General features: G+C 31.5%; 1 protein-coding gene across 2 annotated transcripts in view; it reads right to left on the bottom strand.

The window, feature by feature from the left end:
* Nucleotides 1–2,655: 2,655 nt before the first annotated feature.
* The window catches only part of LOC142322993 (uncharacterized), a 596,487-nt gene continuing 580,419 nt past the window's right edge, over nt 2,656–18,723 (bottom strand). For both annotated transcript variants that reach the window (XM_075362089.1, XM_075362090.1), the window contains exon 7: nt 2,656–2,863. In XM_075362089.1, coding sequence (XP_075218204.1) covers nt 2,787–2,863 — 77 coding nt within the window. In that variant the 3' untranslated portion in view covers nt 2,656–2,786. The remainder of the gene's footprint in view (nt 2,864–18,723) is intronic.

The raw sequence follows: 18,723 nt of genomic DNA, 5'->3' as shown, positions 1-18,723 counted from the left end.
TTTACCTTTTCAGCACAGCGCAGATAACTGTCCGGTTTGTGATGACGAGGACACTCCTTATCACATACTTTTCCTCTGCCGAAGATATGAAACAGCGAGAGAAGAGCTACTACGTACACTTAACAGAGACATGTTCCTGCCTGAAGATCTGCAGAGCATACTGTTAGGAAATGAGGAACATTGGAAGGCGATTGCAGCCTACATGAGGATGGTCATGGATGACCTCAACTTGTGGAAGGATTCTCACGAGGCGCAGGAGGGTGCAGGAGCGGACAGGCCTCCGGTTGAGCGACTAGGGAGTCTCCCGAGTGTGTAGGGGTCGCCTAGGAGCTATGAGGCTGAGGACACTCCGTTCTCTGCGCCTAAAAACGCATTACCCCCTTTCCTGACGAAATGCTATAAGAGCGGTTTCAAGAAGGGCGGGCTGATAGGGAAGGAGTTCCTAATAAGTTAAGGCTTCCTATTAAGTTAAGTAATAAGTCTCGCTAATAAGTTCCGCAAGAACTTATTAGCGAGCCCGACACTTCGTCCGTGGGATTCCTCCACCTTTGAAGAAAAATCTTGGACTGTCTCCGGTCAAGTTTTATTATTCTTCATTTATTGTTAATTTTATTTTATGAACACGAGCAAAGTTTTTTTTAATACTTAGTAAGAGTTAGATTTTTTTATGTATAATAAAAATCGTACAGCAACATGTTGTTGATCAACATTTTTTCATCGATTCGTTTGTATGTCTTTTTAATTAAGTCCTCAATAATTAATTTATCTGTATGCAATATAAATTAAAATTATGTTTATGGCTTAAAAATATCTATCACTCAAAAACTGGCGAGGAAATTCTTTATTTATTATTATTGTTTTAGTTCGTATGTTGGAAACTATTAATCGTTTCTCTAATTTCCATTTTATAGAACATCTATACAATAATCGTTGATAAAAATTGATCAAAAACTTTAATTGTGTGGTCATAATTTTACTTACGTGTAGATAAATTAAAACAAAATATTCATATATACATATGTCTTAACCAACTACGTCGATCTAGATCGACGTATGACGTAGAGAAGTCGTGTACTGGAGAAAAAGAAACAGGTTGACCAGAAATTCAAGCATATATATTGGCTAATGGGTAGGGGTACGTAGTTGTCTTTCTCTATTAAGGTCCTTCTATATAAGACGTTGAAATCGATATGAACGTGTGGGATCCAGCTCTGGGGAACGACTATTGACAGCAATATTGCTGTAATAATAAGTGTGATCCAAAGTCACAGAACAAGATATTGAGGAAAGTGACCCAACCGTCTTGGTTCGTTAAGAATTTTGAAGTACATCATTACTAGCGGATCCCGTATGTTCCAGATAAAATTGACCGTTTCAGTTCTAATACATACAGCAGTTATGTTAAATAGACAAGTAAATCCCCCTGGTTTGAACCTGATAGACAACAACATTAGGCGATTGTATAGGGTTCATGAGCTAGACATTAGTGATGGTCGTGGAAGACACTCTACTTTCATGTTTTCTTTTGTGGTACTTTTTACCTTGGCATTTATCTGTTTCCATTGTTGCTACTATATATTGTTTTTTAACACTATTACTGCTTATCGTATTCTTACTTTGCATTTACCTGTATTCACTTGTTTTGACAATCATTTATGTCTGTGTTTAATTTTTCATTCGTTCGTTTATCTACCTGTGTTCATACGTGCATGAGGATCTTCTATTTGATTAAAACAATCGCGTGCGAACGAGATGTGTTGGGCGCATGTATTCCACAGACGACAATTTATAGAACCCTGTGATGATAGTGCTTATGACATGAGTGTATTACTTTTCCTGTTATAATCATTTACTGTTTGTTTTCGTAGGGATCTTCATTGGATGGCTCTCTCTCATGTGATATTACAACCTAATACTAAAAAAAATGGTTTAGTCAGGAGAAACTGATTGTAAATTTTTGTTCTACAGCAAAAGAGTAAATATACATTTGAAAACATTTATTACAATATTAAATACATTTATTTATTTCTTAATTTTAATTTAAATTCGTAGATTTGTGTAAATGCACCTTTATTAAAATTAACTTATGATAACATTTAATGAATTACAATTTGATTATACAACATAATATCCAATTTATCACTTTTTAGAGAAAAACATAGGCTATCATATTTTCTTGTTCAAATTTTAATTTTTTTAATCGTTTTTTGTATTTATTTACCTTTTTTATTTTACAACCGATGATGATTTGCATCTATATTAACTTATATATTTTTTAAATATATCTGTATTGTATAAAATTATTACATAAATTAGTATCATATTATGATAAATATATCAGATATAATTTGCTATATAACAAAAATAAACAGAAATTCTGTTTTAATTTAATCTGTCTACTGAAGATATTTCATTAATTTACACTCTTTGATATATATTTTTAATAGTTTTAGCACACTTAACACCGCTCAGAAAAATACTGAAATATTTTGAACACCACTACCACCTCTAGCCATTACGATATAAGTATTTTTATTTACGTATTAAAAGAAACTACTGGAAAATTTTGAAAACAAAAATTCTCAGAGTATATTAAAATAATATTCAATCTCAATTAACTAACAAGTAAATACATGAAAAAGTATAAATCGACGTTTCCATTACCCATTGTTTATGCGAATTTGATAATAATAAATAAAATTTTAAAAATGTATTTCGCCAGTGAATAGATTAGATTACATCTTTTTTATTTATCATTTATCATTTATAATTGATATTTTTAATTACTACCTTAAATACACCATCAACACGTTTATTAGGAGAAAAATAATGCAGCTGAAATTTGATAACGTTTTTGATCCCACTGAAACAAAACAAAAATTAAATTATACTTTATTATAGAATTACAAAATAATTCTAAAATTTACTAATATGTAATTTATAAATATTTCTGAAGTACCGAATATCGATCAGAAAATCAAAAAGGAATCGACAAGATATTAGAAAATTTTTATTTAAAAATATCATCTAAAAATATATATAACTTCTTTCCGCTTTACCATAATTCAAATTTACCGTAAAATAATTAATACCATAAAAATTATTATTTTTTTTTTTGTTTAAAGAATGAATCTTTTTCCTAACATTCATTTAATTTAGTAAATTTTCTAAAAACATCTTTAGTAAATTAAACTGTTTATTTTAGTTTTAGTTTCAATAAAGATAATGTAAAACCATGCTTCCAGTCGGAAAACATTTGAGATGGAGAAATTTCATCGAATAGAGAGAAAAAATTAAGTATTGAAGTTAGTTAACAAAAAAATAAATTTATTCTGAATAAGTAAAAGTCAATTATGTGACAATTAAAATGAGAAAAGAACTAATAGTGTTAAAAGGGTCAGTAGAAAACGCACAAAATAAGGTCGAAAAAATTAAAAATTATAGATCATCAAAAAAGAAATGGGAGAACTAAAAATTAAGCTAGAAATAAAAGAGATTGGGTACGGTACTAAAGAATGCTTAAGATATGTAATCTCATGATACTATCAATGACGATGGTGGATTTCTAATTCTTATAATAATAGATTAAAATTCAGTCAGAGTGGGATGAAATTTCTTGATAAGCACATGACTTTCTGTAAATAGATCGTTTGATTATAAACACATAATAATAATAAAAGCAGTTTATATAATAAATAAATATATTATAAAGTATTTTCTAAAATAATATCATAAAATATGCATATATAATAAACATATAACAATAATTTTATTTATTTATAATTTATCAGGATTAGAGTGAGGCCACAGATAATTTATGTGCGTTCCTAATGTAAATCCAACGGGTTGGTCTCTTGATCATCGCGTCTTCCCAAATCAGCTGATTTGGGAGTTTGAATACTAGATCTGGATACCGGTGTTCTTTGGTGGTTAGGTTTCAATTAACCACACATCTCAGGAACGGTCGAACTGAGACTGTACAAGACTACACTTAGACATATCATCCTCATTCATCTTCTGAAGTAATACTTGAACGGTAATTCCCGGATGTTAAACAGGAAAAATAAAAGGGTTTTCTAATGCAAAGCTAAATACAATAAAAATAATATTTAAAAAATATAAACAAAGTTCTTAAATTATTAAGAGCAAAAGAAAATCCATTTTAAATTTATATTATACAGAGCAGGTTAAGAATGATAGGTTTAATGTTCCATGGAAAACGAAAGGAAGAACTTCAACATTTTCCTAAAAGAACAAGGGAAGTCAGAGATATTTTTTATCAAAGAATATGAAAAGGTAAAAAAATTAAAATTAAAAAGTCTAAAATTTATATTAATGTACTTATTTTTTATTGAAATAATATTTTTTTATTTTTTATGAAATAATAGTAATAGTAATATAAATATGTGTACATATATCCATTTGAAGATTACAAAATAGAGGAATTTTCGATATATAAAGTATCTATTGCGAAATTATAATAGAATATCCATTGATATAAAAATATCTATATGAAACTTTTATACTCTACTGAGTGGAAGTAATATTATGTAATGTATTTTTTCCACAAGAGAAGGGGTAGTATATTAACTTATTGCTCTAGACTACTTTACCAGCATCTTATGTCAGTAACACGTGTAAAACACATAAGATATTAGAAGAAATAGTCAGCATTTTTTCTTTTATTATTAATCATTCAGTTAGTCTCTTCAGTGAACTGAATGAGAACCTTACTTGTAGGGAAACAATTAAAAAAATTTTGGTAGAATAGTCATATTAACAATAAAAGTAATTAGGTAATTACATTCAATAAAGAAAGAAAAAATTCACCTCTATCAACCAAACCCTCCGAACTATTTTTGCATTATACAGAAAAATTCTTTGGACTACTGAATATACAGTAGGGTCTAAAATAAGTTCTACCTATTGTAAAACCCAGTTGTACTTTCATTGCTATTTATATTTTTAACTAGTGAACGATATAAAATATTTCTCATCAATAAAAATTTTTTATAAAAAAAAAATTATTTTTGCAGAATCAAAATTACCCTTAATCTCCACTCTCACGAAAGTAGACCTGAATCTGTTCCAGATTACATGTTTACCGGTAAATTTACACTTACATTGCACTACATCTGCAGCTACGTCAGGTCTGGCAAGTCGGTAGCAGTAATTACATTTCCCTATACACACAAACTCAGACCCGACAGTAGCTGAAAAACTGATTGGAAAAAGAATATATATATATATTAATTTAGGATTTTTTAATATATTTTTTTAGGATTAATTTAGGAAAAATCCTAAATTGTTTACTTTCTTATATGACATTTATAACATTTCTTAAATGTTTACTTTCTTAATATTTTCTTTACTGTTTCATGTATATATTATATTTAATTATTAATATCACATTTAATTTGATTTTTTTTTAATATTCAATATTTTAAATTGAATAATAGATTTTATATTTTATATAATAAAATTGATGGTTATGAGGCAGTTTTTAACTCAGTATTATTTTTACAGTAATATTAGCTTTTATTAAGTATTCTGAATGTTACGGAACATAGATAAAATTTTCATATATACATTTGGGCGAACGTGTTAAATTATATTTTTAAATATTCACGTTAAAAAATAAATATTACATCGCAATATTTCCATTGTACCTTATACATATTCATAGTTTTGTTTTAAATATTTAGCAATAAGATTTTATTTAGTGCGAATCTAATTTCTTTTTATAAAATTTGGTATTTAAACTTTATAATTTAATTTTATACCATCGATGATTCTATATTAAAACAACTTATGATTTTTTCTTAGTGATAAACCATATAAAAATTTCCTTAAAATATTTACAGTTTTATCCAATTTTTCCAATAAAAAAACATAAAAATAAAAAAAAAATTAGTTTTTCGAACATGGCACCGTTTGGTATAATAACTATTATATACAGTTTTAAAACAGCTTACCAAATTCCAATCCCTCACTAGTTGGATTTGGAAAGCTGTTTTAAAATAATATATAATAAAAAAAATTATTTAACAAATATTTAAAATACTGTTTTCAGGTATTGTAAAACCTGAAAACAGTATTTTAAAACATAAAACATATTTTTTACATATAAATAGTATAACAATTAATCGTTATACTATAACGATAATAGTATAATGATTAATCGTTATATTAGTATAATATATATACTAATATATATTAAAAATAAATGTAATTTAACTCTTCGAGTGTAAAAATGATTTTACAGTTATGTAACCTAAATATGCATATAGGTTTTATTTTTTAAATAATTTTATCCAGTTATTTATTTTTTTGTTAATGTGGCTTATTTTAAGTGTGTTTTTGTGTGTGTTTATTTGAAAAAATTTGAATATATTCATATCTGCATTCATATATGAAATATATTTTACCTTTATATTTTACTCTTGAATTTTATGTATTGTAATTTGGTTATAAAATGAATATAGGTTCTGTATCGAAAAAGTTAAATTTTTTTATCTATTAAGATAAAAAATTAGTTTTATTTTTTTCATAATTGCTTTTTTAGAAATGTCTGCATACACAAGAGAGGTAAAATTAATAAAACGACACGAGAAATGCAGAGCTTTCAAATTACCTACTTACTAAACCACTCAACTAATTAATTTAAACATAGTTTTTATTTATGAAATATCGAATTTTATGGCTCTTTGGCGTCTCTCCGCATTAGCTGGTACAGCTGAAATGTTTTCAGAATTCTGCAATGGTATTCGATTTAATAGGAGCTAACAGGTGACACACATGTAACTAGCCGCAATGTCTTTTTTTATTATATTTTTCGTTTTTACATGTATTTTACTTTTAACCAAATTTTTATGTGCTGTCACTTTCTTTCAGTATTTATTTTATTTTAATTATAATATCGGATATTTTTTCTCAAAATAAAATTTACAGTCATTTACACTATTGCCGAAACCGTAGTCAGGATGATCATATTACAATCACGTGTAGTGGAACTTCCATCGAACCTCTTGAAAAATTACATATGAATATTCCTATAAACAACATTTAATGTAAGTTCACATACAAACGTAAGTCAGAGAACACTCACAATGGTAGTTCAACCCGAAACAAAAACAATCATAAGAATTCATAGAGTGCCGTCGAGGAGTAATAGAGTGCCGTCGATTGAACATGAGAAGGAACGGTGAGGTCTTACCCTCAGCTTCTCATGTCCTGACTTTCAACCGGCCTACCTTGCCTGAAAAGATAAGAGCAGGGATTCACCGTTTGGTTGTGCGGGCATTTGTCCCACAGCCAATGAGGTGCTTTAAGTGCCAACGATTTGGCCATACCGCTCGTGGATGCGAAAGACCGCAAATATGCGTGTGCGGTGAAGAGGTGCATGAGGGAGAGCCGTGTAAAGAGCCTCCTACATGTATCAACTGTAAAGGAGCGCATTCTTGTAGATCAAGGAATTGTTCTGTCTACAAAGATGAAGTAGCTGTGCAGGAAGTAAAAACCCTGCAAAAGGTCAGCTACTTCGGTGCAAAGAAGATAGTTAACACCCGTAAGCCTAGAGCAACAACAACCTACGCTCAGGCTGTGACTGCCGCTCCTGTCCCTGCTCCAGTTGCTGTCGATGAAGGTCAACTCATCAATAAACTTGCTCCGACCTTGGCTAATATGATCGAAAGAATTATTGACAATAAAATGAAACCTTTCAATAGTAAAGATCCTATAAAGCCAAAGATATTAGTACAGCCTCCTCCCGAAGATAAAACACCGAAAGCTGCTCCTGTTCTAAAGAAAACGGACGCCAAAGCAGAATGCCAAGTCCGACTCAGTGAGATTCTTCATGACAAGGAAAAAGTGATACCTACAGAGACTGTTATGGAGGCTCCCAAGCCTCCTGTAACTGAAGTGGCCTCTAAGCCTCAGAGGCCACAAAAAATCACACAGGGGGGGCGAGTGTCCCCCCTCCCACAGGCGGTGACCGGTGCGACCCCCGTGTTGCGGAGCGGCCAGGTTGCCGCCTCTCAATCGGCGCCTGAAACCGGAGCCGATCCATGCCCGTCGTCGTCGGCGGCTTCGGTGGTCTCCGATATGGAGACCGGAAGCTTTACAGGCGACGACCTTCTCCGCGAACACGATGCTGTTCGTAGGATGGAGAAGAAAAGGAAAAAAGGATGGCCGAAAGGAAAACCCAGACAATAATTTAATTAAAAATTAGCGAGTCGATTGTACAATGGAACATCAATGGATGTTTTTCAAACATCCATGAGCTCCAACGCTTGGTACATGACGTAGACCCGATTTGAGTATGTCTGCAAGAAACGCATTTCCACCGAAATGAAAATTTTAAATTAAAAGGATTCGATATATTTCGGCGAGATCAACCGCCAAACATAAGAGTTAGTGGTGGAGTAGCTATATTAACGTCGACTAGAGCTACCACCGAAGCGGTTGTTCTAAACACAAACCTACAAGCGGTCGCCGTTAGAATGAAGCGTCCGCTTCAGATCACTGTTTGCAGCATATACTTGCCGAATTTTGATTGGAATAAGGATGACATAGCAAGACTAATTTCCGAGCTTCCCCCACCTGTTTTACTGGTAGGTGACTTTAACGCTTATAATTCTCTTTGGGGATCAAATCGAGTAGATCCCCGTGGAAGAGAACTGGAAGGGTCCCTGATGAATTCAGAACTTATTATTTTAAACGACGGATCAGGAACCTTTTTCAACGCAAGAGATGGATCGACGTTCTGTATAGATCTTGCACTTATAAGCGGATCGATAGCACCGAGGTACAGCTTCCATGTCATAGACGATCTGCATGGAAGCGATCATTTCCCGGTGCAAATTGTAACTGATGTTACAAGAACAATATATCCCATCCCTAAAAGATGGTTATTTGAAAAGGCAGACTGGACGAGCTTCACATCTAGAACGATACTCCCAGAAACAACTGGAGTTATCGGAGACGATGTCGACGCCATAATAAATGCAATAATTGAGTCGGCATCGAGATATATTCCCAAAACATCTGGGAAACTTACGAAAAACCCCGTTCCATGGTGGAACGATGAAATAAGTGAAGCTATAAAAAGGAAGAAAAGGGCGTATAACGCCTTTAAGAAGCGTCCTAATATAGAAAATCTTGTTGCCCTTAAAAAATACAGGGCGTATGCAAAACGTCTTATGATTGACTCGAAAAAACCATCCTGGCAGCAATACGTGTCATCTATCGACAGAACCACTACTGCATCAGATGTTTGGAGGAAAGTGAAGGCGATTTGTGGGCGTAATGATTTTGCTCCCATAACTAGCCTTCAAGATGAAGATGAAATAAAAGACACTCCATATGAAATTGCAGAGCTGTTATCCAATCACTTCGAAAAGGCCAGTAGAACGGCCAACTACGAAGAATATTTCCGTACTAAAAAAGAACAACATGAAGGTCTACTAAACTTCAGAACTGAGTATAATTACTCTTATAATGTACCTTTTAAAATGGAAGAATTTGCGAAAGCGTTGAAAAAATCAGGTAACACAGCTGCTGGTCCGGATGAAATCCACTATAATATGATCAGGCAGCTGAATACCACTGCAAAGCGTAGATTATTAGAACTTTATAATAAAATATAGCCGGATGGAACGTACCCGCAGCAGTGGAAAAAAGCTCATGTTGTTCCAGTACCAAAGAAAGATAAAAATTTAACAGACCCCAATAGCTATTGTCCTATTTCTTTGACGTGTGCTATGGGGAAAATATTGGAAAAAATGATTAATAATCGACTCGTCTGGGTTTTGGAAAAAGAAAACCTGATATCACCGTACCAAGCAGGTTTTCGGCAATACCATTCTACAACTGATCAAATGATCAGCTTAGAGAACGTTATATATAACAGCTTCATTAAAAGGAAACATTGTGTCGGAGTCTTCTTTGATCTTCAGAAGACTTTCGATATGACCTGGCGTCATGGTATAATGCTCCAGATACATGAATGGGGCATTCGTGGCAATCTGCCCATACTGCTCAGCAACTATATGAATGATCGTACCTTCCACCTACGCGTCAACAATGAATATTCATGTGAAAGAATCTAGGAAAATGGTATACCGCAGGGTTCGCCGTTGAGCGGTACCTTGTTTACCATTGCCATTAAGAAATTGATATCAGCCATTCCAGTAGAAATCAGCAAAAGCGTCTATGTTGATGATCTGGCAATTGTGTATGCCAGCAACAAGACTGCTATGGTGAGGTACAAATTGCAACGAACGATCAATGCTCTAAAAATAAGTTGCAAGGAATAACGGATTCCAATTCTCACCAGAAAAAACGTGCTGTGTACACTTTTGTAGGAAGAGAATTCCTCATCAAAGTCCTGCGTTTACAATTGATGATAATCCAATACAATATAAAGATAATGTAAGATATTTAGGATTAGTATTGGATAAATCCCTTACATGGGGATTACATATACAGGACTTGAGTGATAGATGCAAAAGAGCCCTAAACATTATAAAATGTTTATCGAACTTAAATTGGGGCTCAGACAAAGAGACATTATTGAGATTGTATAAAGCCTTGGTTCAATCTAAACTAGACTACGGATGTATCGTATATTCATCCGCTAGAAAGTCGCTCTTAAGAAAGTTAGACGTAGTTCATAATAGCGGAATAAGATATGCAACAGGCGCTTTCCGCACAAGTCCGGCGGCTAGTCTGATGTCTGAAGCCGGAATAATGCCACTACATTATAGAAGAGAGATCCTCTTGTTAAGGTATGCAGCAAATATATGGGCTTATCCTTCCCATATAAATAATAAACTTTTTAACAACCATCCTATGGCTGCATTATACGAACGTCGTGCTACTTATTCCAGACCAGCCGGAATTAGGTACCACGAATTAAGAAGTAAATATGAAATTGCCATTCCAGATACATTGGCAATTTTTACTAGAGAAATACCGCCATGGCTCTTGCCAGCGGTAAATACAAATTTGGATCTCTCTCAAGGAGAAATAAAAAAGAAACCAGCAGTGATCATCCAACAGGAATTTTTGGCAACCGTCATTAGTTACGAAGAACATATTAGAATTTATACTGACGGTTCTAAAACCGAACATGGTGTTGGATGATCAATATATGTAAATGACGAAGCCCACTTTTGGAAACTGCCAGATGTGGCCAGTGTCTACACGGCAAAACTCACTGCAATTCAGCAAGCTCTTCGCTACACTGAACACTATTGCGAAGAGAGAGTGCTAATATGTTCCGATTCATTAAGTGCACTTGTCGCAATTCGGAACAAGAACATTAAGGATGTCCTAATTGCAAACATCCTGTCCATTTTATACGTTCTAAAACAACGAAGACAGCGATGCGTATTTGTAAGGACTCCGGGGCATGCTGGTATTACAGGTAATGAAATCGCAGACGAAGCTGCCAGAAAGGCAACAGTCTGCGATGAATTGGATGCATTTCCTGTAAGAATGGCAGATGTTAAAAACCGTCTAACAAACATAGTAAGAAATACGTGGAACGCTGAATGGAGAAGTTTAAATACAAAATTAAACTCAGTAAAAACTTCTCCTTATAAATGGAAAAGCGACTTTAAGTTGACTCGCCGTGAACAAGTAGCGGTGACCAGACTTAGAATTGGTCACACGCGATTAATAAATTTATATATGTTAACCGGCGAAGTGAGACCAATGTGCGGTGTTTGTAATAAAACACTGACAATCAAGCATCTAATAGAAGAGTGTACCATATATGAGAACCTCAGAAAGAGGTTCCGTCTTACAAATAATATTAGAGGTGATCTGGATAATGGAAATGAAGAAAATATAGTTGCATTTTTACACGCCAGTGGACTTCTTAAAAGTCTATAAAATGAATGTTTAAAGCTGTGACAAAATAATCTCTAAGCGGTAGTTTTATATATACATATAAGGGAGTCTCGAAGCGTGGCACGTATAGCGACAGGAGGTAGCCCTCTTGCCTAGGCTATTTTGGCTCACCTGCATTCAAGAGCAGTTAGTCGGGATTGAGGGCGCGAGGCTATTGGTGTACGCCTTGCATGCCTATAGCCTGATTAGAAGAAGGATTCAACTGCCACGGCACCCTGGCGCGACTGATATACTTCTCAACGGCGGTTCTGGTCGCCCCGACGGTGCTTAAACAAACTATAAGTGAGACTCGTAGAAGAAAGAAAGAAAGATATGGTATTGATAAGTTTAATTTTAATTTTAATTTCATGGTCTTTTGAGAGCCTATCTCAAATTTTAATATTGGGACGCTTTACACCCCATAAGTGTTTGTGATTGTCCTTGTTTTCATGTCTTAAATGTCTTGTGTAGTTCTTGCTTTTAAATAAAATGTAAGGGCCCTTTACACCCTTACATATGACGATCCAGATGGTGATATTAGTTTCTTTTAATGATTGTGACGAGGGCTAATGACCTTAGCAGTCGATGCCCATAAAAAAAAAAAAAAAAAAAAAAAAGAATTCATAAATAAGAGGAAAAATGAAAATGAAGTTATTATTAATAATGAAGGAATAACTAAAATTGAACGAAGTTAAATAATATGATAGGTAACACTAAGTTGATGCAGTTCCATCTTAAATCACAGTCACCAACGTACAACATGTGGAGTCGTTTTGGTCTTTTAACATATTAACTGTGACTAGAAGGTTAATAGTAAAATTTTTCACTTGATTTTTTAGCCGCAATTTATATTTTGTACCGAATCGCTGTTTTCCTTTTTGAATATTAGGCTACCCAGGTATTAATGGATTTCACCTTTCTTACGAACAAAGGCACCTCTCTGATGATCCTCAGTAATTTTTTTGAAATCACTGCCTAATCTCAACGTTGCCACTGCTTGGTGTACCTCAAAGCTGGATCCTGTAGGTCCAAATCGGTTTAGAATCGTTGAGTACAAAACCTTTTTGTAAGATTTTGAAAGCTGTGACCTCTTGCTCAACAAGTACATTTCCTTAAACTTAATTTATAGTTATTTTCTCTTTTCTCTTACCTGGACTTTCCACGTCAGACGACGATCAAGATAAAAATCAAGGCACCGTACACTTTGAGCATGTGGTATGAAAACGCTATCACGTGGGCAGTCTTCACTGCTCCATTACGAATGTCACATGACTAGACTTCGCTTGATTAATCCTAACTTTCCATATAGACAGCCATCCGTTGATTTGGTCCAATTCAGATTGTAGTTTACTTTAAGCCAAAAATGGGTAAATATTTAAAAAAAAATAATTAAATTAAGAAAGAAGCAAATGATACTCATTTTAAAAAATGGAACTCGAATATTTAATTTAAAGAAACTTATGGAAGTTATTCCCGATGGTAACACCTAGAGAAATGTTTTGTTTTTTAATATATTTTTTTACTGCTCAAAAACACCTAAATACAAAAAATAAACTTATAAATAACACAGGAAGAATCGATATATAGATAAATTCACTACGGAAATTATGATAAAACAGAAGTTTACAGGATAGAAAAGATGGTTGGGACGTCACTAATGATGATGTGTACGAGCCGACTACAGGAATTCGACACCGGCTGCTACCAATATAATGTAGACTGGAATCTCGGCAATTGTTACATTAATTCTTTCCCGCTTAACTCAAAAAATCAAAATTAAGGAATTTGATGGTATTATTTTTAAATTTGACGCTGTTTTTTGAAGTCAATTTCATTTTTTTTAAACTACATCAATCATGAGAACATTAAACTATTAGGATATAGGATTATAGGATATCTCTTGGATTAGTTTAAAGTTCATCCTATCTTTATATTTCTTGAAAAAATCTTATTTATCGAACGTTTTTTATATAAAAAGCACGCATTAAGTACCAGAGAGCCGTCTGTATTGAGGTTTCAATAGTTTTTAATCTGAATACTGTCCTTTTTTACTGGGATTGCCTAAACCGACAATAGTTTTTTTCGAAGTATTTTTAAAACCATTGTAAAAATACAATTTATTGTGCTTCTCCAGTAGTGGAAATTGGCCCATTAATATTTATTATTATTAAAATATTATTATTAATATTAAATATTAAAATATTTTACATCTATTTTTAGATTTTAAGTCAATTTTTTTTGAAAGGTTTTTAATCGTAATCTAGTTTTCCTATTTATTAAAATAAATATTTATAATAGGTTTTAACTTAAAATTACATCGGTAACTAATTTCATGGAAAAAAATGTTCTCTTCTTTTAGAAAACAACAGTTAAAATGATGCTTAAATAAAATGACGTCTACTTGTGTTTACCTTTTATTATTTTATATATATTGCTTTTAATGTGATTCAGATAAATTACATTATACCTATTTAATGAGAGTACGTCAATTGTTTTTGACTTACAGCGAAACAAATAAATATCCCATCAAAGAACATTAATTTCTTCCAGACATATTTTGTAAAACAAATTAAAAAAAAAATCTGATGTGGACAAAACATTACTCCCTTTTACTCGTATTAAATTACATTTACACATTTTTAAAAATGAAAAGTACATAGAATTTTATTTCATTAAAAACTTCTGATATTTTTTTATTTTCTTTTTTTTGTTATTAAATTATTATTATCATACATTTTTTTTTTTGCAATGAGAGGTTAATAATTATTAATAAATCAGTATATTTAAATTTAAAAAAAAGTTTCAGAAAAAGGAGATGAAGTCTGATTCGAAGCGATGTGCCTTCTCCAAGATCCAAATATTTCATTAATTAAAATTTTATTTGCTCTGGAACCAAGGAAAATAAGTACCACTTATGCTAGATATATCGTTGAAAAGCTGTCAATAAGAGCGTATTACTGCAGTTAAGAAAAAGTCCAAAATCAAAATTGTTTTGGATTTTGGGATTTTTTAGACACTTTTGGTTCAGTCGATTGCAATCAAAAGGGGTGGGACACAACTAGATGTTACAACCGTTCGAAATACAAAATTTCAACATCCTATGGCTAATCTTTTTTGAATTATGCGAGATACATACGTACATACAGACGTCACGCCGAAACTAGTCAAAATAGATTCAGGGATGGTCAAAATGGATATTTTCGTTGAAATCTGAAAACCAAAATTTTTCGCGACCACAATACTTACTTTACTTCGTACAAGGAAGTAATAAAACAAAAACATAGATCAGTGGTTAAACAAATTAAAATACAGTAATTTGGATTCGGTATGTTGTAATTTTATGTTAAATATTTACAAAGTAAGCATTATTTATATAATATGTTATAATAATTATTATATAAGTCAAAAGATAACGCTGTAAGTCTCGAAATTTATTATTAATATTATTACATTATATGTTAACAATATTACATAATGAATATTGCTATTATAATATCTCTTTACTTGACATCAATTCAGATGTATCGTGGCGTCTTGCAACCTTCATCTATCCTTATTTCCAGGTGGTAGTAATAGTAGTATTAATTCAGCAGCGCTGACTTAACAAATGAGATATTCGCTGAGTAAGCTATACTAGTATATATCATTTTCTATATTGTACTTTGTACGTCTCATTAAACATTTTTGACAAATATAATTTATAGTACAATAATGAATAGAATAATTTTCCTATGTCTCATAATACATAAATTAGCTTCAGGGTGATTAATAGTTAACCAATAATTACATTTTAAAACTAATAATTTTCCCGAATATTAACATAATTTAATAAAATAATCTTTAGAATGTCATACAGTAGAATTTTATTATAATAAACAAATTTATATATATATATATTTATATAACAAAAATTACAACTTCGATATGTTTAATTTTATTTAAATGCTGAAGTGTTTCAAACCGTAATAGGATGTAAAATTAAAACCGTTACACATAAAATAGTGAACACATGTTAATACCATTAGAGCTGTACTCGGATCTTGCAGTTAAAATTTTAATTGACATGTTTGATGCTATTCTCAAATCATTTGTGTTCCGTAGCAACGTTTTAACTTCCAACAAAATTACTACATCCTACATGTTAGTTTATATATCTATGTTAATATATATAACAACATATATAATATATATAACAACGGAATATATATATATTTATATATATATATATAGCCCACGGCTGCTTCGCCTGCGCTATATGATTACTTGTGGATTCCCCTCGCGATCAGGAAATGTTTAGCAGGTTAATCAGGACCTGTCTAGTCAGGAGGCTCTGCCTCCTGTACTCCCAGTGTTCATTAACTTATTGCTTATGAGAATAATAATGATAAGTAAAATTAAAGCCTGATTAATTTATAGAAACCATCATTGTATTGTAATCTCTTCAAAGTAACAGTTTGGTTAGTACAGGATCCACTAATTGGTTTTTAAATTCCCGTCGCGGCTTCGCTCACGAAATATATAATCAGATTTGCAAACAAAAGTTATCGTCAAAATGTTACTAGATTTCATAAAGATTGATTCAATAGCAGTAGCATAAAATAGCAAAAAAAAACAAAAAAAAAACAGTTTACCCCTTAAAAATTAAATTCAAAAACCAAAACTAATTTTTAGACATTTATCTGAAGAAATGCTCAAAAGCCCAAATATAATGAATAGTCGTTTAGTATAGTCCGAAATGTGGAAAATTTTCAATCATTGTTGAAAGGTTTCTACCTTTCTTCACACCTTTCAAGGTCTAATTTAAACAAAATCTATATATTCGTTTTTAGATATTCACATGAAAATTAGACACAACAAAAATCAAACTTATATCTTCATTTGTTACTTAGAACTCCAAAAAATAATAAATTTCATTTTTACTGCATCTAACACTTTAAACTCGGAATTTCATAAAATCCTTCCTCGTGTACATTTGCACCTGAGAAGACGTGTATACAAATTTTCATCAATTTACCTTCAGTAGTTTTTGCTGAGCGTTGATTATGAATCAATCACATGTTCTTTTATATATATATATATAAAATTAATATAAGTAAATGAAAAAAAGAGCACTGTAATGTCCATTTGTCCGATGAGGTAAAAATTCAGACCATACCTGGAACATATATGTATATTTGCCAAGTTTCAAATTTTTTGGTAAACGGTTTTATTTAATTTTTTCAAGGTTTGGAGCAAAATCTGTTAAAAATAATTTTGACGGTAAATCCGATTAACTTAAAACTTTGTAATTTAAAATAACTTAAAAAGTACTTTCATCGTAATAAAGATTAATTTTCTACGACCTCTATCCAGAAAGTAAAAAATTAAATATTGTGAAAATTAACTCTTCCTCTTTTTTAATTTTTTGTAAAATTTAATGCCATCATAGATATAATACATATGCCTAACATAGATATTTTTAAGCCATTTTTGACGAATTAATGTCAAGTTGGTTCTGATATTTTACAGAAAACTTATACTGATAACTTTACTAATTAATTTACGAGTTAAAAAATATTTTTAAGGGCAAAGCGATTTCCGTGCTCACTAACCAACCAAAAGTTAAACTTCACGGAAATTTTATTTACTAAAAATTGATCCCAAACCTTTTTAATAATTAAAAAAACATTAAATAGTTTAAAAACTAACGTATGTAAACTTAATATATATATATATATATATGAAGTTTATTTTTGATTTAAAATGGTGTTGTAATTTTTTTTCTAAAATGTAGGATGCATTTAGGTGATGATATGTTTAGGGTTAACCTAAACTTATATGGGTAGGTTTACTGATTTTTAAAATCATTTAAAAAACATCAATCATCTTGTAATTTATAATAATTTTAAAAAATTAAAAAAAAAAATTACGAATAATTTAAAGAAACATTATAGTACTTAAAAAAATGATTTTATTTTTTTGTAAAAATATATATAAAAGATAAACCGATTACCAAATAAAAATACGTAGTTAATTTATTTGTTAAATTGTTTAAGGGAGAAAAACATTTAAATTCTAGATGTAAATTCAATACAACCTTTTATTCTTACATATAAAATCGTTATTATCCAATAAAGGATTTTTTTTTTTTTGTATTGTACTGTACAGAACCTTCTCTTTTTTTCATTTTAAAATTACCTCTGCGTGTTTTGAACGTATAATGAGCTATCAGTTCAAGCCGATTAAAGCGGATGAACGTCGATAATAGAAGGATGGGAAATTTGAACAGTATAAAAGTTAAAAGGGGAGAATTTTCATGGTATAAAGTAGAATGATAAGAGAAAAGACGTAGAACAAAAATGGTTAGGAGGGGAATTGTTTAAGAGAAAGAGAGGAAAACTGAGGAAAGGGAGAGGGAGAGAACGCATAAATGAGAGAATGTGAGAGAAATTTCTGCCCGGCATTTTAAAAGAGAGTGAGTGATGGTTATAAAATAATACCCGGATGACTAAGTCGGTTCATTGGATGTCATTCGGCTTCGCTAGCTCAGTAGTCAATAGTTCACATACAAGAGACGTGGATGGAATACCACTAGAAATAAATTTAATTCGTAAAGAAGTAAAGCATAAAAATAATAAAAAAAAAACGTCGTCTTTATTTTAAATTACTACCCTGTGCTCTAAGATCCAAATGGGTATTTCTACACTCAAAACTGTCACTCATACCAGGCTTATTATTTTTATTTCCATCATATATTACATTACATCATCACTTCATAAAAAAAAGAAAAAACCTCAGAACATAAACAATTTACGAAAATATTTTTTATACCTTAGTTTCTCTATATTT

The sequence above is a fragment of the Lycorma delicatula genome, chromosome 4 (assembly GCF_047948215.1).
Source record: "Lycorma delicatula isolate Av1 chromosome 4, ASM4794821v1, whole genome shotgun sequence".
NCBI classification, from domain to species: Eukaryota; Metazoa; Arthropoda; class Insecta; order Hemiptera; family Fulgoridae; genus Lycorma; species Lycorma delicatula.
This window is presented reverse-complemented; position numbering and strand designations above follow the sequence as displayed.